The sequence below is a fragment of the Gadus morhua genome, chromosome 1 (assembly GCF_902167405.1).
Source record: "Gadus morhua chromosome 1, gadMor3.0, whole genome shotgun sequence".
NCBI lineage: Eukaryota > Metazoa > Chordata > Actinopteri > Gadiformes > Gadidae > Gadus > Gadus morhua.
The window spans coordinates 2,859,102-2,886,564 of NC_044048.1; the positions used below are offsets into that span (position 1 = coordinate 2,859,102).

Below are 27,463 nucleotides of genomic sequence, written 5' to 3' on the forward strand. Positions count from 1 at the left end.
AGGACAGGTGTGATGCGAGTACCAGTGAGGAGGCGTGCAGCTGAGTTCTGGACATATTGACGTTTTTTGAGGACTTTGTTGGTGGTGCCGTAGAGAAGACCATTGCAGTAGTCAAGCCTGGATGAAATGAAAGCGTGGATGAGTGTCACAGCAGCGGTAGTTGACAGGTTGGGGCGGAGGCGGGCGATGTTTCGGAGGTGGAAAAAGGCAGTTTTGTAATATGGTTAACATGGGGGAGGAAGGAGAGACAGGGGTCCAGGATAACTCCAAGGTTACGGATTTTGGTGGAGGGGGTGATGGTGGAGCCGTCAATGTTAAGGGTGAAGTTCAGAGTGGATTGAGTGAGGGTGTCATGCTGCTGGCCTTGCCCCTCCTCATGCTGCTGGTCTTGCCAACTAGAACATAAAAAAATAAATCTCTACCTAAAGAGAACCAGTTTTCAAAGTGAATATCAGCTTGGAAACATAACATAGTAGGCCTATACCAAAACCTCTATCAATCAGTACCCCTATCCATGGGAATGAGTCACACCAAGTTTAAAGCTTGTAGGGAGAGAGTGCAATGTGGCAGAAGTTAAAGTAATGTGCTTTAATTTAGAACTCTAGATGGTGGTCTATGGTGCTATTTCACTTCATTAATGTACCGAGTTTTAACACAAATCATATTTAATTGACATATCACTATAGTTAATAATTAAATCTTAATATAAATGCTTTCTAACTTCTTAGGGGTTAGGGGCTAACGAGTCAGTTGTAACAGCAATGTAGGAGTCGTATGGCAAAGGTAGGTTTTTCCCTATCCAAGCAGTGGCACGCCAACCAGCAAACATTTCCTCGACCTGCGTCGAGGTGTATAAGTCAAGTAGATGTCGAGTCACAACCTGACTTTATTTCGAGCATTTGACGACATGAAAACATAATTTTGGAATTGGAGTGTTGAAGCTGAATAGACACTGCCAGCAAGCATTTCTGCATTTAACAAGTCTAATATACGCCGGGTCACAACGTTACTTTATTTCAACCATTTGTCGGCATGAAAACATATAGGCCTAGCCTAGGGAAATGGTGATTTAGAGGACAGCTTGTTTGACACTTTTGTAACTGTGGCTCCCTCTCACTCCTTTCTACTGTGTATTTATATCGATTGAACGAGAGGATGTAACGATAACTCCACGAAAATAAAGGCTCGATGGCTATAATAATTTAAATATAATTAACTTATAAAGCGTGTTACAAGACACCAAGATGATCTGGCTGGCTGACTAAAAAGGCACTGTCTTTGGAACTTGTAACACAGGAGGTCTGGCTTGCCGACGAAAAAGCATTGCGATCATAAAAGCGTGACCATCTGACAAAAGCAGAAATATGGTAATAAACGGATTTGATCCGACAACCCCCTGCCTACAGGTCAAGCGTCTCTATCAAATGGGCCACGGGAACCACACAGTGGCAAATGCATTTACTAATATATATATCTAAATGACGCTACAACTAACGCCAAATGAGAGGAGAAATTCTCAAAGCAGATCTGTGCTGAACTGATTTGGTCTGCTTGTCTTGGTCAGCGATTGGGCGCAAACACTTCAAATGCATTGGCTGAGAGAAAAGAAGGGCGGAGATTATTAGCATACTAGAGGAACGCCGTATTTTACGCGCGTTTTGATGTTCAAAACGCGCGTATTTTACGCGCGCTCTTGAAAGGCTTAATTGCGGCGTAAAAAGCGGCGCTTTTTTGCGCATGACGGCGTAAAATACGCCGTTTTCCTACATTTTACGGCGTATTTTACGGCGTAATGAAGGTGATACGCGTCTAAATGATGCCGCTTTCTGGCGGGGATGGCTTGCCATACTAGTACACCCGGAATAATGGGGGCAGACTTTTTGACGCGACGCTGCGGCGCCGGTGTGTGGAGGCCTTTAGGGGCGTTGAAAATCGGCATTTTTGCATAGGGAACCATTGGTCTAGGCGCGGTACACGCGTTGAAGCGTTGAAGCGTTGCGTTGGGGGCGTTAGGCGCGGCAGTTGCACGTAATTACGCACGTAAACGCAGTAAAGGCCTCCACACACCGGCGCCGCAGCGCAGCGTCGCGTATTTTACGCGCGTCAAAAGCACGCCCCTAGCACCAACAGGAGGCGGCGCGACGGCCGCGCTGCAGCATAAAATCAGGAAGTCACCTGTCAATCAACCGCAGCAAAGACACGAAACGCAATGGGTGAGTAGCCTATTGTAGCCTAGTTTATTTATTTTCCATCTTTTTGGCTGAATAATTGGAAAAATGTAGGCTAATCTGCGAAGTGAAAGTATGTTTTCAAGCATCAGATCAACTTAGTTTGTAGGGCACTTTATCGTTTTATTTACTGTCATTTCTTATTTATTTTATATTTTGCAATTATTCATCTACTGCATCAACAATCTCAATAACTGCAGGACCTTCTATTAAGCCTTTTTAGTATATAGTGCAGTCACCTTTTAAGGCCAATTGTTATTTTGTGTATTTATTGTATTGAGCTCCTGGATGGCTTTATTGATCCCCATTGGGACCAATACAGTATCTATCTATCTATCCATCTATCTATCCTCAACATAGCCACACATTTACATGTATGCAGCCAGTAGTTATCCATTTTAATTGAGCAAGCTCTTTTACATTTTATTGAGGTTTTTTTATTTCAACAGAACAAATAACTGTTGCCAGACAGAGGGGGGCTGCCCTTCTTCTCCTGCAAGGAGCAAGGAGCAAGGAGAAGACAAAGGGTTTGGGTGCACCCCATCAATGAACGGAGACAAGAACAGGGGGTATGCCACAATCTGGTCCAGGAGCTCCGTGCAGATCCTGAGAGGCACGCCAATATTTCAATTCGCTACTAAGTGTGCAATGGCAGAACCATATGGTGCAGCCTATATGATGACCTATAATCTAGTTATTATCCCTCTCTGGTATACTCTTTTGCATATATATACTTTTTTTTTATCTCTCGGGATAAATACAGTGAGTTATTGCTGTGCTGGATTCAGTAGCCAGTGTATTTTATTTGAGTGCTCGAGACACTTAATGTTATTTTTCCCTAAATCCAGAGAGACAGTTAATACATGATCTGATACCAGAGAGAGTTAATACATGACAATGCATTTTTGAGCTTTGCCTGTGTTTCCTTTTGCTTATCTATTTTATTGTATGAGAATGTTTCTATGTGAAGCACTTTGAGTCTGCTTCATGTATAAAAGTGCTATATGAATGAAGTTGCCTTGCCTTAAATAAAAAAATATATATTAGGCCTACAAGTAATCTGGTTTCTACCTACATGGTGTGATTATATGTGACTTGATTTCGTCTATTTCCCATTATGGTTAATGGTTTGGGTACTTAGTCCACCATTGTTGATTTCTCACCTGAAGATCCAATCTCCAGAGCTATGGCTCGCAAGGCAATGACCTTTTTGGAGTTGTCTTTGTAATGAAGAGAACTTTGGTCATACAATTCGACGTATTTTTCCACCTCGACGACCAGACTCTCATCGTCCATTCTCGTAATTGTTTATCACAAACGAAAGAGGGCGACATCCAGTGGTGAGGGGTAGATATGGAGGTGCCTACGGGACCCGGGATGTACAAACCAGCTTTTACAAAGCGCTTTTTCAGGGGCGGCGACGCTCGGGAATAGAACATTGTCTCGAAGAGTAGTTGGGCGGCGCGGCGCGGAACGCTGCCGCGCGTCTAGTCGGCGCGGTGTGTGCTAGTACACCTGGAATAATGGGGGCAGACTTTTTGACGCGACGCTGCGGCGCCGGTGTGTGGAGGCCTTTAGGGGCGTTGAAAATCGGCATTTTTGCATAGTGAACCATTGGTCTAGGCGCGGTACACGCGTTGAAGCGTTGAAGCGTTGCGTTTGGGGCGTTAGGCGCGGCAGTTGCACGTAATTACGCACGTTAACGCAGTAAAGGCCTCCACACACCGGCGCCGCAGCGCAGCGTCGCGTATTTTACGCGCGTCAAAAGCACGCCCCTAGCACCAACAGGAGGCGGCGCGACGGCCGCGCTGCAGCATAAAATCAGGAAGTCACCTGTCAATCAACCGCAGCAAAGACACGAAACGCAATGGGTGAGTAGCCTATTGTAGCCTAGTTTATTTATTTTCCATCTTTTTGGCTGAATAATTGGAAAAATGTAGGCTAATCTGCGAAGTGAAAGTATGTTTTCAAGCATCAGATCAACTTAGTTTGTAGGGCACTTTATCGTTTTATTTACTGTCATTTCTTATTTATTTTATATTTTGCAATTATTCATCTACTGCATCAACAATCTCAATAACTGCAGGACCTTCTATTAAGCCTTTTTAGTATATAGTGCAGTCACCTTTTAAGGCCAATTGTTATTGTGTGTATTTATTGTATTGAGCTCCTGGATGGCTTTATTGGTCCCCATTGGGACCACTACAGTATCTATCTATCTATCCATCTATCTATCCTTAACATAGCCACACATTTACATGTATGCAGCCAGTAGTTATCCATTTTAATTGAGCAAGCTCTTTTACATTTTATTGAGTTTTTTTTATTTCAACAGAACAAATAACTGTTGCCAGACAGAGGGGGGCTGCCCTTCTTCTCCTGCAAGGAGCAAGGAGAAGACGAAGGGTTTGGGTGCACCCCATCAATGAACGGAGACAAGAACAGGGGGTATGCCACAATCTGGTCCAGGAGCTCCGTGCAGATCCTGAGAGGCACGCCAATATTTCAATTCGCTACTAAGTGTGCAATGGCAGAACCATATGGTGCAGCCTATATGATGACCTATAATCTAGTTATTATCCCTCTCTGGTATACTCTTTTGCATATATATACTTTTTTTTTATCCCTCGGGATAAATACAGTCAGTTATTGCTGTGCTGGATTCAGTAGCCAGTGTATTTTATTTGAGTGCTCGAGACACTTAATGTTATTTTTCCCTAAATCCAGAGAGACAGTTAATACATGATCTGATACCAGAGAGACAGTTAATACATGACAATGCATTTTTGAGCTTTGCCTGTGTTTCCTTTTACTTATCTATTTTATTGTATGAGAATGTTTCTATGTGAAGCACTTTGAGTCTGCTTCATGTATTAAAAGTGCTATATGAATGAAGTTGCCTTGCCTTAAATAAAAAAATATATATTAGGCCTACAAGTAATCTGGTTTCTACCGACATGGTGTGATTATATGTGACTTGATTTCGTCTATTTCCCATTATGGTTAATGGTTTGGGTACTTAGTCCACCATTGTTGATTTCTCACCTGAAGATCCAATCTCCAGAGCTATGGCTCGCCAGGCAATGACCTTTTTGGAGTTGTCTTTGTAATGACGGGAACTTTGGTCATACAATTCGACATATTTTTCCACCTCGACGACCAGTCTCTGTTCGTCGAGGTGGAAAAATATGTCTGGTCGTCGTAATTGTTTATCACAAACGAAAGAGGGCGACATCCAGTGGTGAGGGGTAGATATGGAGGTGCCTACGGGACCCGGGATGTACAAACCAGCTTTTACAAAGCGCTTTTTCAGGGGCGGCGACGCTCGGGAATAGAACATTGTCTCGAAGAGTAGTTGGGCGGCGCGGTGCGGAATGCTGCCGCGCGTCTAGTCGGCGCCGGTGCGTGCTGCTAGTACACCCGGAATAATGGGGGCAGACTTTTTGACGCGACGCTGCAGCGCCGGTGTGTGGAGGCCTTTACGCGCCAAACGCACCAAGGCCCGGAGTTCAGAAAATTGAACTTTCAACGCTCCAACGCGTGACGCTTAGCCGCGGTGGCCAATCAGCGTGGAGCTTGACCCGACGTCACTGGCAGAGAGTAGTGAGCTTGCACAGAAGCATACGGCCGACATCTTTCTTTATTCTGGGTGGAAATAGTAACGTAGTTACGCCATTAAATGCGTTTATGGAAACATTTCTAGCGAGAAATGTGCATTTTACTTTCATAATGTTCGCTCGGTGAATGTGAAGGATGTTTGGTTTGGTAGTTATGACGAAGAGGGAACGCTCCGTTCACTTGCATGGACAGAGTCTCTGGTTGCTAAGCAACCTCAACGTCTTGGCGGACTATATATCTGCTGATCAACACTACGAATGCTGGAAACACACCAGACACACCATGTGAAGTTATTTAACCCGATTATTGTTATTTATATCCGAGATTATTTAATCTAACCCGATCTAAACTCTATCACCCAAACACGGCGACGTTTGGGTTTCCTACCTCGGACTCCAGCGCAGCCACGGCCGACATCTTTCTTTATTCTGGGTGGAAATAGTTACATAGTTACGCCATTAAATGCGTTTATGGAAACATTTTTAGCGAGAAATGTGCATTTTACTTTCATAATGTTCGCTCAGTGAATGTGAAGGATGTTTGGTTTGATAGTTATGACGAAGAGGGAACGCTCCGTTCACTTGCATGGACATGGACACATCTAGCTGCGTTGGCGCGTTGACGCGTTGGAAGCGTTGAACCACCACACACTGGTCAAGCGTCAGGTTAGGCGCGTTACTCGCGTTATCCAACGCGAGTAACGCGGTTGGTGTGGCCGCACCATTAGGGGCGTTAAGGTACGGCCACACCAACCGCGTTACTCGCGTTTGGGGCGTCGAAAATCGACATTTTTGCAGATGGAACCATTGGTATAGGCGCGTAGACGCGTTCCACGCGTTGAAGCGTCGCATTAGACCTGGCAGACGCACGTAATTACACACGTAAACGCAGTAACGCGCCCAACGCACCAACGCCTGGAGTTCAAAAAATCGAACTTTCAACGCTCCAACGCGTGATGCATAGCCGCGATAGCCAATCAGCGTGGAGCTTGACCCGACATCACTGGCAGAGTGACGCTTGCACAGAAGCATACGGCCGACATCTTTCTTTATTCTGGGTGGAAATAGTAACATAGTTACGCCATTAAATGCGTTTATGTAAACATTTTTAGCGAGAAATGTGCATTTTACTTTCATAATGTTCGCTCGGTGAATGTGAAGGATGTTTGGTTTGATAGTTATGACGAAGAGGGAACACTCCATTCACTTGCATGGCCAGCGTCTCTGGTTGCTAAGCAACCTCAACGTCTTGGCGGACTATATCTCTGCTGATCAACCCTACGAATGCTGGAAACACACCAGACACACCATGTGAAGTTATTTAACCCGATTATTGTCATTTATTATTTAATCTAACCCGATCTAAGCTCTATCATGCACCCAAACACGGCGGCGTTTGGGTTTCCTACCTCAGACTCCTAAATCCAGCGCAGCCACAGGCACGTTAGGCGCGTTGAACCATTTTTGTGACACACAATGATCAAGCGTCAAGTTAGGCACGTTACACGCGTTATCCAATATGGCAAGCCATCCCCGCCATAAAGCGGCATCATTTAGATGCGTATCACCTTCATTACGCCGTAAAATACGCCGTAAAATGTAGAAAAACTGCGTATTTTACGCCGTCATGCGCAAAAAAGCGCCGCTTTTTACGCCGCAATTAAGCCTTTCAAGAGCGAGCGTAAAATACGCGCGTTTTGAACATCAAAACGCGCGTAAAATACGGCGTTCCTCTAGTATGCTAATAATCTCCGCCCTTCTTTTCTCTCAGCCAATGCATTTGAAGTGTTTGCGCCCAATCGCTGACCAAGACAAGCAGACCAAATCAGTTCAGCACAGATCTGCTTTGAGAATTTCTCCTCTCATTTGGCGTCTCAGTTGTAGCGTCATTTAGATATATATATTAGTAAATGCAATTGTAACTGTGTGGTTCACGTGGCCCATTAGATAGAGATGCTTGACCTGTAGGCAGGAGGTTGTCGGATCGAATCCATTTATTACCATATTAGTGCTTTTTGTCAGATGGTCACGCTTTTATGATCGCAATGCTTTTTCGTCGGCAAGCCAGACCTCCTGTGTTATAAGTTCCAAAGACAGTGCCTTTTTAGTCAGCCAGCCAGATCATCTTGGTGTCTTGTAACACGCTTTATAAGTTAATTATATTTAAATTATTATAGCCATCGAGCCTTTATTTTCGTGGAGTTATCGTTACATCCTCTCGTTCAATCGATATAAATACACAGTGGAAAGGAGTGAGAGGGAGCCACAGTTACAAAAGTGTCAAACAAGCTGTACTCTAAATCACCATTTCCCTAGGCCGATATGTTTTCATGCCGACAAATGGTTGAAATAAAGTAACGTTTTGACCGGGCGTATATTAGACTTGTTAAATGCAGAAATGCTTGCTGGCAGTGTCTATTCAGTTTCAACACTCCAATTCCAAAATTAAGTTTTCATGTCGTCAAATGCTCGAAATAAAGTCAGGTTGTGACTCGACATCTACTTGACTTATACACCTCGACGCAGGTCGAGGAAATGTTTGCTGGTTGGCGTGCAACTGCTTGGATAGGGAAAAACCTACCTTTGCCATACGACTACTACATTGCTGTTACAACTGACTCGTTAGCCCCTAACCCCTAAGAAGTTAGAAAGCATTTATATTAAGATTTAATTATTAACTATAGTGATATGTCAATTAAATATGATTTGTGTTAAAACTCGGTACATTAATGAAGTGAAATAGCACCATAGACCACCATCTAGAGTTCTAAATTAAAGCACATTACTTTAACTTCTGCCACATTGCACTCTCTCCCTACAAGCTTTAAACTTGGTGTGACTCATTCCCATGGATAGGGGTACTGATTGATAGAGGTTTTGGTATAGGCCTACTATGTTATGTTTCCAAGCTGATATTCACTTTGAAAACTGGTTCTCTTTAGGTAGAGATTTATTTTTTTATGTTCTAGTTGGCAAGACCATTAGCATGAGGAGGGGCAAGGCCAGCAGCATGACACCCTCACTCAATCCACTCTGAACTTCACCCTTAACATTGACGGCTCCACCATCACCCCCTCCACCAAAATCCGTAACCTTGGAGTTATCCTGGACCCCTGTCTCTCCTTCCTCCCCCATGTTAACCATATTACCAAAACTGCCTTTTTCCACCTCCGAAACATCGCCCGCCTCCGCCCCAACCTGTCAACTACCGCTGCTGTGACACTCATCCACGCTTTCATTTCATCCAGGCTTGACTACTGCAATGGTCTTCTCTACGGCACCACCAACAAAGTCCTCAAAAAACGTCAATATGTCCAGAACTCAGCTGCACGCCTCCTCACTGGTACTCGCTCCAGAGAACACATCACACCTGTCCTCCGTGAACTCCATTGGCTTCCAATTAAACACAGAATCACCTACAAAATCTTACTCATCACCTACAAGGCCCTCAACAGCCTAGCCCCCCCCTACCTTGCCGACCTCCTCCATCACCACGCCCCCTCCCGATTCCTCAGGTCCAATTCTGCCAACCTGCTACAAGTTCCACGGACTGAGCGACGGACTTGGGGTGATCGGGCCTTCTCAGTTGCTGCCCCCACCCTTTGGAATTCATTCCACTCCCACATCAAAGTCTCTCCAACCCTCTCTTCTTTCAAATCTGCCCTCAAAACACACCTTTTCACACTAGCCTTCCCCACCTAACTACCACCTTATTCTTCATGTTTAACCTCTGTTTTTCTTTTATTCCTAGTCTGTTTTACATAGTTTTGATAGGGCAATATGTAAAGCGTCTTAGAGTACCATATTAAGCGCTATATCAATTTAATTTATTATTATTTATTATTAACATTTAAGTAAGATGTACCTTGGGGTCTCTTATCCATCAAAGGGGCTCGCAAAGGACGCATACGCTTCCACCTGTGGCTCCAGCCCTACAGGAAATGACTCAGCAAGTGCTCCATCTCGTTGCACCTGCACCCAGCGGCTCGCTTGCAAGATTTTGGCCTGAAGTTCTTCCCAGACCTACACCCTAGCCATCCAACACGCATATCTGAGAATCAGGCTTCTCTTTAATAATGACAAAAATGTATGAGAGAAATACACATTAACTTTTGTCTCATAAGCGGCGTGGTGCCGGCTCCTTTTGACCTTTTGACCCCAGACTTCTGGGGGAATAGCTGAATCAATTCATTAGTCAATCAGAAGCATGTAAATATCTTCCCGGTGGCGTAAGAGAGCGAACAAGGTGTCCTTCAACATCTACGCTTCCAGGCGATTGCAACGGTGCCACACATGAGCATATTCGAACATGTTTAATGGTAGTAATTAGCTGTCGAAATTGGAGGCCTTAATCAATAATGAGCAGCTATTGATTTGCTTCCCGATAGAAATTTGTGACAAATGACATGTTATTTAGCATCTACACGTTGAGCTGAGTCCAATGACACCAAACATGACACTCTAGAAAATGGTAACATGTATTTTACATGGTACACCTAGGTCTAGGACATGATCTCGGTGTAGCAAGAGGGCGAGCTTGATCTCATTGGACTCAGCTTAACGTGTAGATGCTAAATAACATGTAATTTGTCAGAAATCTCCATCGGGAAGCAAATCTATAGCTGGTCATTATTGATAAAGGCCTCCAAAATCGACAGCTAATTACTACCCCGAAACATATTCAAATATGATCATGTGTGGCACTGTTGCAATCGCCTCGAAACGTAGATGTCAAAGGACACCTTGTTTGCCCCGTTACGCAACCGGGAAGATATTTTCATACTTCTAATGGATTGATTCATATTTTAAGGTTCTCGGAGTGAGACTTTAAGCGGCTGCAGCAGAAGTGTTGAGACGAAAGATGATATCAAGACATTTATAGAATATTCCCATTCACATTATGATTCTTCGTCATAACTCTACCTTTCCTGCAAACCCAATTCCTCACTCCCACCCCCCTCCCTCACCGACTGTCTCTCCGAAATAAAAACCTGGTTCACCTCAAACTTCCTTAAACTAAACTGCAATAAAACTGAAATGCTCCTCCTCGGCACTAAATCCACACTAGCGAAAGTCAATACCTTCTCTCTCACCATCGACAGCTCCTCAGTTTCCCCCTCCCCTCAGGTTAAGAGCTTGGGTGTCATCCTCGATAGCACACTTTCCTTCCATTCTCACATCAACACCATTACCCGCACTGCATATTTCCATCTCCGCAACATCAACAGACTCCGCCCCTCCCTCACCCCCCACACCACCGCCATCCTTGTTCACAGCCTCGTCACCTCCCGTCTGGACTACTGCAATTCTCTCCTCTTCGGCCTCCCCCACAAGTCCCTCCGCAAACTACAACTGGTCCAAAACTCTGCCGCCCGCATCATCACAAAGACCCCCTCATACCATCACATCACCCCTGTCCTCCAGCAGCTCCAATGGCTCCCCGTAACCCACTGCATTAACTACAAACTCCTAGTGTTTACATTCATGGCCATCCACAACCTCGCCCCTCCCTACCTCTCTGATCTCCTGCACATTAACATCCCCACCCGTTCCCTTCGATCCTCCTCCTCCATCCACCTCTCTGTGCCCCCTGCCCGCCTCAGCACTATGGGGGGCAGAGCCTTCAGTCGCTCTGCTCCCCAGCTCTGGAACTCTCTACCACCCGACCTCCGAAACTGTGACTCTCTCCCCATTTTCAAAGCACAACTAAAAACCCACCTGTTTCGGACTGCCTACTCTCTCTAACCTCCATGCTTCCTGCCATTCTGCCCTATGTATTTTAACTTATTATGTTGTCCTTTCTATGTCTATTTTATCACGTTTTTTGTATATTTCATTGTGTGTTCTATTGTGTGTGATGTACAGTGTCCTTGAGTGACCTGAAAGGCGCTTTTCTAAATAAAATGCATTATTATTATTATTATAACATCCGACCAAACATCCTTTACAGTCACCGAGCGAGGATTATGAAAGTCCAGGCCCCCCCTTCCTGCACTCGGGGTCCGACCGGGCCAAGTTTCTGTGCGGGGGTCCCAGTTAGGCCCTAGAATATGGTATTCAAATTTCAGGGCGGTAGGACCTCCCTATCTCAAAAACTGTTTTTCCACCACATTCTGGACCATCAGGTCTTGCAGGTAACACTTCTGAGGGGCTTGGTCCAAATGACAGTCCATTTGGGAAAACTTTTTCTCTAAGGGCTAGAACTCCAAATCTCGGATATGTCATTCTCGGGGCCCCGGGAAATGTGTGTAAACATTTTAGCATCCCTAGCTATCTCGAAAAGGCCGGAAAAGGGGCATGACCTCCAACAGTACAGTAAATGTACATAAGACAGAGGTTAGTTTCTAGTCCCCATTTTTTTTGGGATGGAGGTGTACATTTGTGGCTTAAGGTGTGTAGACACAGCTGGCCTGTGGCCACGTTTTTGAAGTCTGGGGTCAAAAGGTCAAAAGGAGCCGGCACCATGCCGCTTATGAGATAACAAAAAGTTAATGTGTATTTCTGTAATAACTTTTTGCATTATTAAAGAGAAGCCCGATTCTCAGATATGCGTGTTGGATGGCTAGGGTGTAGGTCTGGGAAGAACTTCAGGCCAAAATCTTGCAAGCGAGCCGCTGGGTGCAGGTGCAACGAGATGGAGCACTTGCTGAGTCATTTCCTGTAGGGCTGGAGCCACAGGTGGAAGCGTATGCGTCCTTTGCGAGCCCCTTTGATGGATAAGAGACCCCAAGGTACATCTTACTTCAATGTTAATAATAAATAATAATAAATTAAATTGATATAGCGCTTAATATGGTACTCTAAGACGCTTTACATATTGCCCTATCAAAACTATGTAAGACAGACTAGGAATAAAAGAAAAACAGAGGTTAAACATGAAGAATAAGGTGGTAGTTAGGTGGGGAAGGCTAGTGTGAAAAGGTGTGTTTTGAGGGCAGATTTGAAAGAAGAGAGGGTTGGAGAGACTTTGATGTGGGAGGGGAGTGAATTCCAAAGGGTGGGGGCAGCAACTGAGAAGGCCCGATCACCCCAAGTCCGTCGCTCAGTCCGTGGAACTTGTAGCAGGTTGGCAGAGATGGACCTGAGGAATCGGGAGGGGGCGTGGTGATGGAGGAGGTCGGCAAGGTAGGGGGGGGCTAGGCTGTTGAGGGCCTTGTAGGTGATGAGTAAGATTTTGTAGTTGATTCTGTGTTTAATTGGAAGCCAATGGAGTTCACGGAGGACAGGTGTGATGTGTTTTCTGGAGCGGGTACCAGTGAGGAGGCGTGCAGCTGAGTTCTGGACATATTGAAGTTTTTTGAGGACTTTGTTGGTGGTGCCGTAGAGAAGACCATTACAGTAGTCAAGCCTGGATGAAATGAAAGCGTGGATGAGTGTCACAGCAGCGGTAGTTGACAGGTTGGGGCGGAGGCGGGCGATGTTTCGGAGGTGGAAAAAGGCAGTTTTGGTAATATGGTTAACATGGGGGAGGAAGGAGAGAGTGGGGTCCAGGATAACTCCAAGGTTACGGATTTTGGTGGAGGGGGTGATGGTGGAGCCGTCAATGTTAAGGGTGAAGTTCAGAGTGGATTGAGTGAGGGTGTCATGCTGCTGGCCTTGCCCCTCCTCATGCTGCTGGTCTTGCCAACTAGAACATAAAAAAATAAATCTCTACCTAAAGAGAACCAGTTTTCAAAGTGAATATCAGCTTGGAAACATAACATAGTAGGCCTATACCAAAACCTCTATCAATCAGTACCCCTATCCATGGGAATGAGTCACACCAAGTTTAAAGCTTGTAGGGAGAGAGTGCAACGTGGCAGAAGTTAAAGTAATGTGCTTTAATTTAGAACTCTAGATGGTGGTCTATGGTGCTATTTCACTTCATTAATGTACCGAGTTTTAACACAAATCATATTTAATTGACATATCACTATAGTTAATAATTAAATCTTAATATAAATGCTTTCTAACTTCTTAGGGGTTAGGGGCTAACGAGTCAGTTGTAACAGCAATGTAGTAGTCGCCTGGCAAAGGTAGGTTTTTCCCTATCCAAGCAGTGGCACGCCAACCAGCAAACATTTCCTCGACCTGCGTCGAGGTGTATAAGTCAAGTAGATGTCGAGTCACAACCTGACTTTATTTCGAGCATTTGACGACATGAAAACATAATTTTGGAATTGGAGTGTTGAAACTGAATAGACACTGCCAGCAAGCATTTCTGCATTTAACAAGTCTAATATACGCCGGGTCACAACGTTACTTTATTTCAACCATTTGTCGGCATGAAAACATATAGGCCCTAGGGAAATGGTGATTTAGAGGACAGCTTGTTTGACACTTTTGTAACTGTGGCTCCCTCTCACTCCTTTCCACTGTGTATTTATATCGATTGAACGAGAGGATGTAACGATAACTCCACGAAAATAAAGGCTCGATGGCTATGATAATTTGAATATAATTAACTTATAAAGCGTGTTACAAGACACCAAGATGATCTGGCTGGCTGACTAAAAAGGCACTGTCTTTGGAACTTATAACACAGGAGGTCTGGCTTGCCGACGAAAAAGAATTGCGATCATAAAAGCGTGACCATCTGACAAAAGCAGAAATATGGTAATGAATGGATTCGATCCGCCAACCTCCTGCCTATAGGTCAAGCGTCTCTATCAAATGGGCCACGGGAACCACACATTTACAATTGCATTTACTAATATATATATCTAAATGACGCTACAACTAACGCCAAATGAGAGGAGATATTCTCAAAGCAGATCTGTGCTGAACTGATTTGGTCTGCTTGTCTTGGTCAGCGATTGGGCGCAAACACTTCAAAAACATTGGCTGAGAGAAAAGAAGGGCGGAGATTATTAGCATACTAGAGGAACGCCGTATTTTACGCGCGTTTTGAGGTTCAAAGCGCGCGTATTTTACGCGCGTTTTGGTGTTCAAAACGCGCGTATTTTACGCGCGCTCTTGAAAGGCTTAATTGCGGCGTAAAAAGCGGCGCTTTTTTGCGCATGAAGGCGTAAAATACGCCGTTTTTCTACATTTGACGGCGTATTTTACGGCGTAATGAAGGTGATACGCGTCTAAATGATGCCGCTTTCTGGCGGGGATGGCTTGCCATACTTTTTTGCGCATGACGGCGTAAAATACGCCATTTTTCTACATTTTACGGCGTATTTTACGGCGTAATGAAGGTGATACACGTCTAAATGATGCCGCTTTATGGCGGGGATGGCTTGCCATAATCCAACGCGAGTAACGCGTTTGGTGTGGCCGTAGCATTACAACTCTACCCCAGAAATCTTTAATAAAGACATTATAAACCAGCATCAAAATATGCCCGTTGACTTGCGCTAGCCTAGTGTTCAATGATAAGAACACCAAGGCTAACTTGGGAATCAGGCCCTATGTCCAAAATTCCGAACTACCCTTATTTTTCAATTCAACGTCCTTCTTATGTACAAGTGTCCGTTAGTATTGTCCATTGCTGAATCTTACAGAAACAACCCATACTAATGGCATATATATAGAAATCTAGGATCGATTTCTCTTACTTGGGTCCCCGGATGTTAACACTGAATTTCGTACATTGAATTATGATGGTGACTTTGGCGGACTGAATTTTGGGACGTTGAAAATATTTGAGATGAATATTTGAACGTTGAATTTTTGAACGTTGAATTTTTTAACATTGATAAATAAAGGTGAATATGAAAATGTAAAGAGTTAAATTCAGAGGCAAAAAAATCAGATAGGTTATTTCAATGCATAAATATTCAGTGCTTATAATTCAATGTGTTTTTATTTTCAAAACCCGATGGCACAGATTTACTTCCATATAGGTGACTATTCAAAACAGCGATACAATTATAAATGCACAAGTTTTGCATTTCTTTACCGATCTATGAGTTTCATTAAGTTTAGATTTTTTCATCAAACAAATAACAGAACGTTACACCAATATGAAGCATTTGTTGTTTTAATCCACACTGACGGTGGCAAACGCTAGCTAGGTGTCATTTTTGCAAGATAGGCAAATGTTTTTTGTAAATGTTGTGTAGCCTATAGTCAGTCTTATTAAACGATTTTACAGATTTGTAGATGTGTTGTGATGTGGACTTTTGACAGTCATCTGTAGTCCAAAACAGAGTTAAGTTGTAATAAAATAATTAGCACTAATTGAATTGACGCAGCTCAATGCACATATCAGCTGTTCATCTCCGCAACGGTGGCTGAGAAGTGTGATATTATTCAATAGTTTGAGGAGAGAACTCAATTTTAAAATTCAGATGAGAAATTCCACCATGAAAAGTTTTCGCATTTCCATCACAGGTGTCAAGTTGTGGAACAATCTGAGCGAAGTACATAAGCAATGTCCAAGCATCAATGTTTTTAAAAGAATGTACAAAAGTTTATTGTTCACAGGTTATAGTGAACTGCACTAAGAGTCAGTAGGTTTGTGTATGTATGTATAGGTATACTGTGTATACATGCTGTTGCAGGGGTTGACACTAAGGTTTCAAAAGCACTTGCCCATCGGGCAAGTACAGGTCAGGTTCAACTTGCCCGAATGTAATGTTCACTTGCCCAAATTAAAATCAGAATCGTGAACGGGCCTCTTTTTGCCAGGCACCCGGCCTGGTTTTGGGGGGGCTCAGAAAAATTCTCCTAGCTCAGACTGAAGCTGAATGTTAGCTTCAGCACATAAAAAATAACAAACTTCTCTTTGTTTACTTATTTATCGAGCGCTCACATCGTGCCATGAAGTGATTTCAGTCCGCCGTTCCAACCTATTAAAGCTATCGCCAAGTTATATGTAGACCTGCATGATTTTATGCAAATGTACATGACTAAATGTCAGAGGTAGTAGCAAAGATATGTATTTTTAACTTTTAAGTTTCTTGTAGCTCTAACTGAATAATCACAATCGCGTTTCTAGTAGGGTTGTCAGTCACGATACTGGATTTTCTAACTTCAATACTATTCCTGGAAAAAGATCGATATTCTATACCATTTTTGATATCAGGGGAAAAGTTTTGTTCAGGAAAGAACATAACAAAAGTAAATAGATTATATCTCCACAACTGCAAGGGCGATAATGTCATCTTTGGGCCAAAAGAAAGATTGTTGTGCAAGTGAAATATTCAATGGGGATAATACTTGGTTAAAGTGAATAAAGCCATGGAACACAGCATAAGTGGAAGATAACATTTCCACCTGAAATAATTATCAGTATCAGTTGGTCGTTATCAGTTGGGAGCGCTGTCTTACTATGAGACACAAATAAAGGTAGATATCTTACAATTTTGACACTTGACACCTCTATTTAAAGTTCAGGGCAATTGAATGCACCAAGCCAAACACTCGCAAATAAATATATGGCCACTAGATTGCGCTGAAGAATATGTTTTCTGATTGAAGGCAATTTACCTATTTCCTAAGAAACCTTCTCTTATTCATTGATTGAAAACACCATGTTAAGTTGCAAAATTTGGCCCAGATACTGGATAATCTGTTTATGGTGGTTTTATTAGATCAGAATCAACTTTGTGGACTAAAATCACAAAGGTAATACTTCATTTTTGGTTGTTAAAAGAAAAGGGGACGTTTCTTCTTAAGTTGTTATTTGCGAGTTTTATTCACAGAATGATATGGTTTGGACTGTTGGAATAAGTGGAGGCTCAGCTTTCATGTAATATATAGTTTGTGAGGGTCCAATTTCGTGAAAAAGATCGCTATTGCTGTGTGCATGTGCACAGTTATGAAACCCAAAACCGTGTTCTTGACTTTCCTTGATAATTTGCCTCAATCCGAAGTACTTCCAAACTGCACTCCTCCATCACTACTCCATTTAACTTCTACCTAAACCGTTCGCGGAGGTGCTGCACTTGAGATGCTAGCTGTGTTGGCTAACCTTTAGCGAATCACTGCCAGAGAACGCACTGCGAGTGAGTGACAGAAGGCGGGGCTATATTCGCACTGAAGCGATGCGTGTCTGTTAACTCGCTTTTCCGAGAGAAGAGAAGACAGCGCGCTGATCAATTGCAAATACTTCTATTTTGTGTGGTTTTGAGGAACAAAAGGTTGTTCTGCCGTTTCTAAAAACATTTGAATAAATAGCTTTTATATTAACATCCACCCAAAATCCACTTGCCCGTTCGGGCAACCAGAAAAAATCTCAACTTGCCCAAACATTTTTTTACTTGCCCCGGGCAAGCGGGCAACCGTTAGTGTCAACCCCTGCACGCTGTTGTGTCACATTCATACTGTTACTTGTTAAATGTATGTTGTATATATATATATGTACATACTTACATATGTATATTTATTTATATAACATAACATTTTTATATACATTTATTATTATTATTATTATCAAACATACTGAGTAAGTAATAAGAGGGGTGGGAGTACGTAAGTTTTTACTTCTTCTCACTCCTTTTCGGATATGTTTACATTAATGTTTATTTTTATTTCGTTTCTTTTTTCTTTTTCTTTTTTACTATTATTTTTTTTGTCATTCATTCTTGAATGGCTTTATTGTTGTTTTTATGCAAAATGTGTTGTTTTTGTTTTGTCTACATATTCGAAATAAACACGAAAGAAAGAAATTAAACATGAAAGAAAGATTAGACAAAATCGATCTTTAAATATTCGATCTGCCTGTTTAGTTCATACAATCTGTTTTTAACTAAGAGATCATAACACTTAGTTCAGTTAAAAGGGGTAAAAGATTTTATTTTATTTTCAGATTTTTATTTTCAGATTTCCGGTGTGCTGGTGGATATTTCTGTGCGTGGATGTCTGCAGCGGAAGTGCGTGTGGGTGGATGTCTGGAGCGTGTGGGTGGATGTCTGCAGCCAGACTCTTGGGCGTGTGAGCGTGTGCATGGGTTGAATTGCGTGGGTGGGTCTCACGCCGAATGCGTGAGACTTGAGAGCCCTGCTGGGGCTAACAAGGTGTAGACTATAGCAAACGTGGGTGCTAGAGGCGGTAGGGCTAACAAGGTGTAGGAGCTAACGTGGGTTCATCAATGGACATTAATGAGTAGGGTCGAAAAGCCTTACTTCTGGCCATGAGAAAAGTCACAAACAGTTTAATCCAGTGTTTGATGCCCATTATCAATTCAGATTAAGGATGTATGATGCATCCTTTAATTTATATTTTTTATTAAAATTGTCTACCAAATGGATAAATTCCAAAATGCCAACTCAAAATTAAGGTAGCATGTTAGACGTGTAGGTACAAGCATACAACCAAAACAAAAAAAAGCAACACTAGTTAGCAGGAAGTGAATGAGTAATTACATTTTCCAGGAGAGACATAGGCTACCCTTTACCACTGACGTAAACAAGCTCATAAAGGAGAGCTTACACACAGCTCTCGCACTGCTCTGACGCAGGAACAAACACACGCAGGACCCAACATGCATCTTTGAACACGGGAACTCCCCCTTTGAAACGTTACTATCGTTATAATAATGAACCGGTACAGTCATCAACATCAAGGGGGATGCCTATTTCCTCAGGTACCCAGCTCCGAGTGTGTTTCATTACCTGACCTACTAAGCAACACACAACTATCATCACCCATTACAATTGAGGTAAATCTTGCATTTGTATTGATTCAGAAGTTAAAAAATAAAGAAATAATCACACAGCTTTGTTTAGATTAAAAAAAAAAAAAAAACTGACGAAACATACCAGCCTGAGGAGCTGCTTCCACCTCTTCACAGAAGCCTAAGTTGAGAAATATCCCCCACGAGGGCAACCCCGTTCTCCCTTTAATAGAAAAAGGGCTTTTATTATAGGACTCCTATTGTTACATTTCTAAAATGCATAGCCTACAAAATAAAGGCGTGCTTCCAGAGCGACGGCGGCCGGGGTCATACAGGCATGTCCCCCTCTGCGTCAAGGCCCTGCTCCTTGCACTCCCCCCGGGGGGCCGGCAGCAGGTGGTTGTCAGGGTCCAGGGGGCACTGCTCCGACGACGTGCGCTTTTTGCTGAGGGTGTTATTTTCAGGAATGCACAGTTGTTTGATTCTCTGAGGGGGGGGGCGGGAACAGAAAGATAAGAGGAATCAGATATAAACACGGAAGGATAGAACGGACGGTGAAGAATGCCCGTCCAAACTCTTGGTGGGGTCAAATGTGAAAGTGTTTCGGTCGTACGTCACTCGGCGGGAAATATGGTTGATTAATTTCCTAGTTCTGTTAACTATGGCATCCCACCATGTTGATTACATTCATTCATCATTGGAGTACAGCATCGCTCCCTCGTTGTGTGTTTGTGTTTTTAAAGATCCCATATATGTCATCTTTGGGCCAAAAGAAAGATTGTTGTGCAAGTGAAATATTCAATGGGGATAATACTTGGTTAAAGTGAATAAAGCCATGGAACACAGCATAAGTGGAAGATAACATTTCCACCTGAAATAATTATCAGTATCAGTTGGTCGTTATCAGTTGGGAGCGCTGTCTTACTATGAGACACAAATAAAGGTAGATATCTTACAATTTTGACACTTGACACCTCTATTTAAAGTTCAGGGCAATTGAATGCACCAAGCCAAACACTCGCAAATAAATATATGGCCACTAGATTGCGCTGAAGAATATGTTTTCTGATTGAAGGCAATTTACCTATTTCCTAAGAAACCTTCTCTTATTCATTGATTGAAAACACCATGTTAAGTTGCAAAATTTGGCCCAGATACTGGATAATCTGTTTATGGTGGTTTTATTAGATCAGAATCAACTTTGTGGACAAAAATCACAAAGGTAATACTTCATTTTTGGTTGTTAAAAGAAAAGGGGACGTTTCTTCTTAAGTTGTTATTTGCGAGTTTTATTCACAGAATGATATGGTTTGGACTGTTGGAATAAGTGGAGGCTCAGCTTTCATGTAATATATAGTTTGTGAGGGTCCAATTTCGTGAAAAAGATCGCTATTGCTGTGTGCATGTGCACAGTTATGAAACCCAAAACCGTGTTCTTGACTTTCCTTGATAATTTGCCTCAATCCGAAGTACTTCCAAACTGCACTCCTCCATCACTACTCCATTTAACTTCTACCTAAACCGTTCGCGGAGGTGCTGCACTTGAGATGCTAGCTGTGTTGGCTAACCTTTAGCGAATCACTGCCAGAGACCGCACTGCGAGTGAGTGACAGAAGGCGGGGCTATATTCGCACTGAAGCGATGCGTGTCTGTTAACTCGCTTTTCCGAGAGAAGAGAAGACAGCGCGCTGATCAATTGCAAATACTTCTATTTTGTGTGGTTTTGAGGAACAAAAGGTTGTTCTGCCGTTTCTAAAAACATTTGAATAAATAGCTTTTATATTAACATCCACCCAAAATCCACTTGCCCGTTCGGGCAACCAGAAAAAATCTCAACTTGCCCAAACATTTTTTTTACTTGCCCCGGGCAAGCGGGCAACCGTTAGTGTCAACCCCTGCACGCTGTTGTGTCACATTCATACTGTTACTTGTTAAATGTATGTTGTATATATATATATGTACATACTTACATATGTATATTTATTTATATAACATAACATTTTTATATACATTTATTATTATTATTATTATCAAACATACTGAGTAAGTAATAAGAGGGGTGGGAGTACGTACGTTTTTGCTTCTTCTCACTCCTTTTCGGATATGTTTACATTAATGTTTATTTCGTTTATTTTTTCTTTTTCTTTTTTACTATTATTTTTTTTGTCATTCATTCTTGAATGGCTTTATTGTTGTTCTTATGCAAAATGTGTTGTTTTTGTTTTGTCTACATATTCGAAATAAACACGAAAGAAAGAAATTAAACATGAAAGAAAGATTAGACAAAATCGATCTTTAAATATTCGATCTGCCTGTTTAGTTCATACAATCTGTTTTTAACTAAGAGATCATAACACTTAGTTCAGTTAAAAGGGGTAAAAGATTTTATTTTATTTTCAGATTTTTATTTTCAGATTTCCGGTGTGCTGGTGGATATTTCTGTGCGTGGATGTCTGCAGCGGAAGTGCGTGTGGGTGGATGTCTGGAGCGTGTGGGTGGATGTCTGCAGCCAGACTCTTGGGCGTGTGAGCGTGTGCATGGGTTGAATTGCGTGGGTGGGTCTCACGCCGAATGCGTGAGACTTGAGAGCCCTGCTGGGGCTAACAAGGTGTAGACTATAGCAAACGTGGGTGCTAGAGGCGGTAGGGCTAACAAGGTGTAGGAGCTAACGTGGGTTCATCAATGGACATTAATGAGTAGGGTCGAAAAGCCTTACTTCTGGCCATGAGAAAAGTCACAAACAGTTTAATCCAGTGTTTGATGCCCATTATCAATTCAGATTAAGAATGTATGATGCATCCTTTAATTTATATTTTTTATTAAAATTGTCTACCAAATGGATAAATTCCAAAATGCCAACTCAAAATTAAGGTAGCATGTTAGACGTGTAGGTACAAGCATACAACCAAAACAAAAAAAAGCAACACTAGTTAGCAGGAAGTGAATGAGTAATTACATTTTCCAGGAGAGACATAGGCTACCCTTTACCACTGACGTAAACAAGCTCATAAAGGAGAGCTTACACACAGCTCTCGCACTGCTCTGACGCAGGAACAAACACACGCAGGACCCAACATGCATCTTTGAACACGGGAACTCCCCCTTTGAAACGTTACTATCGTTATAATAATGAACCGGTACAGTCATCAACATCAAGGGGGATGCCTATTTCCTCAGGTACCCAGCTCCGAGTGTGTTTCATTACCTGACCTACTAAGCAACACACAACTATCATCACCCATTACAATTGAGGTAAATCTTGCATTTGTATTGATTCAGAAGTTAAAAAATAAAGAAATAATCACACAGCTTTGTTTAGATTCAAAAAAAAAAAAAAACTGACGAAACATACCAGCCTGAGGAGCTGCTGCCACCTCTTCACAGAAGCCTAAGTTGAGAAATATCCCCCACGAGGGCAACCCCGTTCTCCCTTTAATAGAAAAAGGGCTTTTATTATAGGACTACTATTGTTACATTTCTAAAATGCATAGCCTACAAAATAAAGGCGTGCTTCCAGAGCGACGGCGGCCGGGGTCATACAGGCATGTCCCCCTCTGCGTCAAGGCCCTGCTCCTTGCACTCCCCCCGGGGGGCCGGCAGCAGGTGGTTGTCAGGGTCCAGGGGGCACTGCTCCGACGACGTGCGCTTTTTGCTGAGGGTGTTATTTTCAGGAATGCACAGTTGTTTGATTCTCTGAGGGGGGGGGCGGGAACAGAAAGATAAGAGGAATCAGATATAAACACGGAAGGATAGAACGGACGGTGAAGAATGCCCGTCCAAACTCTTGGTGGGGTCAAATGTGAAAGTGTTTCGGTCGTACGTCACTCGGCGGGAAATATGGTTGATTAATTTCCTAGTTCTGTTAACTATGGCATCCCACCATGTTGATTACATTCATTCATCATTGGAGTACAGCATCGCTCCCTCGTTGTGTGTTTGTGTTTTTAAAGATCCCATATAATGCTTATTTGGGGTTAATGATTTAATTTGGGGGTACTACTAGAATAGGGTTACATGCCTGTACGTTAAAAATTCCCCTTAATATTCTCCCATTCGGTCAAAAAAATGCCTGCATCTTTCAAAAACAGTCTGATTTGTATTGTGTCGCTTTAATGCCCCCTCTCGAGTAGCCCAGTCGGCTGTGATTGGTCAGCACGCCAACTCTGTTGCAATTGGAAGCTTTGCGCGTGTGTCAGCAAATTCACCCGTCCCAAGAAATTGTTAACGTTGTGGTAACCGGACGCGCGACTGCACAGTCCACTGCACAGTCTGACAAGTTGTGTCAAGTTTGAGCGCAAACAAGCTATTTCATGCACTTATTGAAGGGCGTTCTGGGTGGGCGCAAATGCTGCCCCTGGCTAGGACTTAAATATGTGTAGCTTAGCAGACGTAAAACATGTAGTGTTTTACGTCTGTTGTGGAGGTCTTAGATACAGAGGTTCTTTCCAGAAGGACGTACCTGTATGAGGTCTCCCTTCATCGTAGACACTTTGAAGACCATCCACAGTGGCACAAGGAACACACAAAAAAGGCCCAGGCTCCAGCCCAGCGCGTAGGCCCAGCCAGGATAAACATAGGTCTTGTTGAACTTCAAGGGCTGGTACTTCAACACTGAGAAGATGAAGGTGCCCTAGTTCACATCAAAGCAAAACATCTGCATGTTAGACGGGCTGGAAGGGCAGTGTGTTGCCAGGTTGGTTCTTGATATTTTAAGGAAAAAGGCTTGAGTTAAAACCAACACTGTAACCAGTGTGTTGCACTGGAACTGCATGTGCCACGCACTGTTTCAAAATTGAATTTGTAGAAGGAATATCTATATTGATTTCGAAATGGATTCAAATCTAGGAAAGCCTGCCTCACTTTGCTCAGATATCAAAGTGAACCAACATGACGCTACACAATCATGCTGTGTTCCAGATGGCTGGATAGGGTCGCTCACCAGACAGACTGCAGGAGTCAGATACAGCCAGCAGTACTTCATGACCGGCCATGGCCGGTATCCGATCATGTCTTCAATGTCATCATAGAAGTTATCAGCACCTGGAGAAGACCTTCAGGTTAGACGATCAGATGGTAGTTATAGAGTCGTCTTCAGTTATTGCCAGACAAGACAAGGCTCCACTGGTCTTGAAATAAAGGAGTTGGTTTGGTTGTTTCCTCAATAAAATGGTTGAAATCTGATCGTGGGAAGCGGACACACACACACATACACACACACACACACACCCAAACCCCCCCCCACACACACACACACACACACAGTGTATCATCTTTCACGAACAGTACTTGCACACAAGCATTGGTTGCCGAGATGATAATGGTATAATGGGCCCATACCAATAAGCATGATGATGAGGCTGAGCTCATAGCTGGACCCTAGCTTCATTCACAAATGCACTTGTTTTGACGTTATGTAGGACAGCATTGATTTGATTCATTTTTAGTCTTGGAGAATGATTTTAAGGCATTCCTGAACTTTTTTAGGCAGTAGGAATGTTACTTTCGCACATTGAATCTGGACAAGATCAGAACATGGTTACAATATTACTATTCACAGACATGCTGGAGTCTTGATTTATTAAATCAGATTTCCAGAATGAGGGTTAGAGCTAATCCAACTGGAAGAAAAAAGTTAGGAGCATACATTTTAAAATCCAAGATAGGAAATAAGGAACGAGCACCGAAGACCACCGTAGAGACCAAACACTGCCTAAGAAAAGACGCATCTAGTTATTGAACATAATATACTTTGTACATGCAATTTTCCACAAGACCATTGAAACCCAAGACAAAACAGATTACACTATCATTTCTGTATGCACATTGTAGAATGTATACTTTCTCAGGTAAGTCCGTTTTGTACATAAAGTTTGATCTATAGAGCCACAACCATAAACAGTTATATCATGAGTTGACCCTCCCTCACCTGCCCTTTAAACAGGGCTAAATGCATTTTTGCCTGAACATGTAATGAGCAGGGTGTCAAAAATAAGGAAGAAGAAAGGGGAAGCATGATGACTTAACATTATAAATCTGCTATGCAGCTCATATTATGCAGCAAGGACATAGACCTATATATCTACTGAGAACCAGGTGCACATTGGGTTTACTGGCTTTCCCACTGGTATTTAGTACTTTATAGAGATGGACATCTTTCGGCCCAAGGACCACTAATGTAGGGAATTAATGCTGAAATACGCTAATTATTAACCGCATTTGTAACATTGCATGTCATTAAAACGACCCGATGAGGAATTACCATAAATCCAGCCGATCGCTATGGATTGGCAGACTGACAGCAGGAGGAGGTTGTTGCCACTACAGACGTAATGATCAAACAGCTGCAGGAAGTACAGGCCTCCCTGCAATAGGACACACACACGCATGCACACGCACACACACACACACACACATACACATGCACGCACATCTTGTGATAAGTCAAGAGATTGAACAGGGTGAGGTGACTGAAGGCAGGTGGACGATGTGGGTGGACAGTGTGTGTGTGAGTGTGGACGGTCTGTGTGGACAGTGTGTGTGGACGGTGTATGTGTGTGCGTGTGTGTGTGTGCTTGTGCGTGGCGTGTGTGCGTGCGTGTGTGTGTGTGTATGTGTCACCTCGGTGACCAGCAGCAGTCCAAGCAGGAGGCAGACGGTGCAGATGAAGAAGAGGAGCAGCTCTCGTCGGTAGCCCCTCCTGAACACGTTTGGGAACATGTCTGTGACCGAAGTCATCAGGCACTCCAGGCTCACAAACTGACACACACATAAGACCAGCAGGCAGGACTCATGTCAATCACTGTCAATCACTGAACAGGAGTGCAAGACGTCAACAACAAACATGGGGCTTTACCATTTAAATACTTTTTCTTATTTTTCTACAATTTATTTTTGCATTTTTATGCTTTATGATAGAGTGAGATAAACAGGAAGGTATGGGACAGAGAGGGGAGGACATGGAGCAAAGGACCACAGACAGGTCCTCTAACCCAGGTCGCTGCAGTCAGGACTGAGCCTATAATGGTAGGCGGCGGCGCTCTACCCGGTCAACGGCTTTACCATGTAAATACTTTGATGTTGGCATTTTATGAAAATCCACAGACACAAAAATAATAACATTTTAAGAAAAACCATACAGGGTTCATTTGCAGTCTACGAGGTTTGCTGGGTGAGGAAAAATGTTGATTTATGGTGTAGGTTTTTATGCTATAAGGATTCCTATCACTGGAAGTACAACTAATTATATTTGAACAGGAAACAAAGGGTTCCAGTTATATGTGAAACAAAACCCATTTGTTGTTTATTGTTTTACCCTTTCCTTTGCAAATGTGTTCCAATGCTACTTCTACTTGTGAAGATTCCAGACCTTTTCCCGGAGTGGTCAGTGGATGTTCCAAGAACAGAAGGTGCTCACCTGTGTGTCGGCCCCGAGCAGAATCACCATGACAAAGAAGCAGACAGACCACAGCTGGGGTAAGGGCATCATGGCCACGGCCCGGGGGTAGGCGATGAACGCCAGGCCGGGTCCTGGGGAGAGGAACCACTCAGACATCTGTGATCACATGGGACGATGATGATGAACCATCACCTCAGAACAACCCTTCATGAAGTGGCCTTACCGGTCGCGGCCACTTCAGAGATGGCCACGCCCTGCTCGTAGGACATGAAGCCCAGCACTGAGAAGATGGCGAAACCAGCCAGGAAACTGGAGCCGCCGTTCACCAGACACAGGATGAAGGTGTCCCTGGAGGAGGACACACCAAACCGGTACTGGACCACAACACAACACAACACAACCATACTGGACCACAACACAACACAATGCTAGACCAAAACGCAACACAAAACTAGACCACAACGCAACACAATACTGGACCACAACACAATACTGGACCACAAGAGACACAGGATGAAGGCGTCCCTAGAGAAGGACAGAACACACCGGTACTGGACCACAACACAACACAACACTGGACCATAACACAACCTAGCCCCTCCTTTGACTAGGTCGTGGAACACAGAGCCTGTATCGACCGTCTGTCTCTCCGGAGACAGAGGGTCTTTCGGGAGTC

General features: G+C 43.2%; 1 protein-coding gene across 2 annotated transcripts in view; it reads right to left on the minus strand.

Annotated features, from left to right (window-relative positions):
- Positions 1 to 18,585: 18,585 nt before the first annotated feature.
- Positions 18,586 to 27,463, minus strand: part of LOC115545085 (sodium- and chloride-dependent GABA transporter 2) — a 33,339-nt gene continuing 24,461 nt past the window's right edge. Inside the window, exons 9-16 of one of the 2 annotated variants that reach the window (XR_003977062.1) lie at positions 27,011 to 27,135; positions 26,806 to 26,918; positions 26,010 to 26,147; positions 25,651 to 25,753; positions 24,331 to 24,431; positions 23,851 to 24,021; positions 22,744 to 23,084; positions 18,586 to 19,877 (exon numbers count right to left, since the gene is read on the minus strand). Coding sequence is in view for 1 of the 2 variants with exons in the window: in XM_030357933.1 (XP_030213793.1) it covers positions 22,926 to 23,084; positions 23,851 to 24,021; positions 24,331 to 24,431; positions 25,651 to 25,753; positions 26,010 to 26,147; positions 26,806 to 26,918; positions 27,011 to 27,135 (910 nt within the window). In the remaining variant the exon portion in view is untranslated. Of the gene's footprint in view, positions 19,878 to 21,792; positions 23,085 to 23,850; positions 24,022 to 24,330; positions 24,432 to 25,650; positions 25,754 to 26,009; positions 26,148 to 26,805; positions 26,919 to 27,010; positions 27,136 to 27,463 lie in introns of those variants that run through there. The other variant, XM_030357933.1, reaches the window with a different exon arrangement.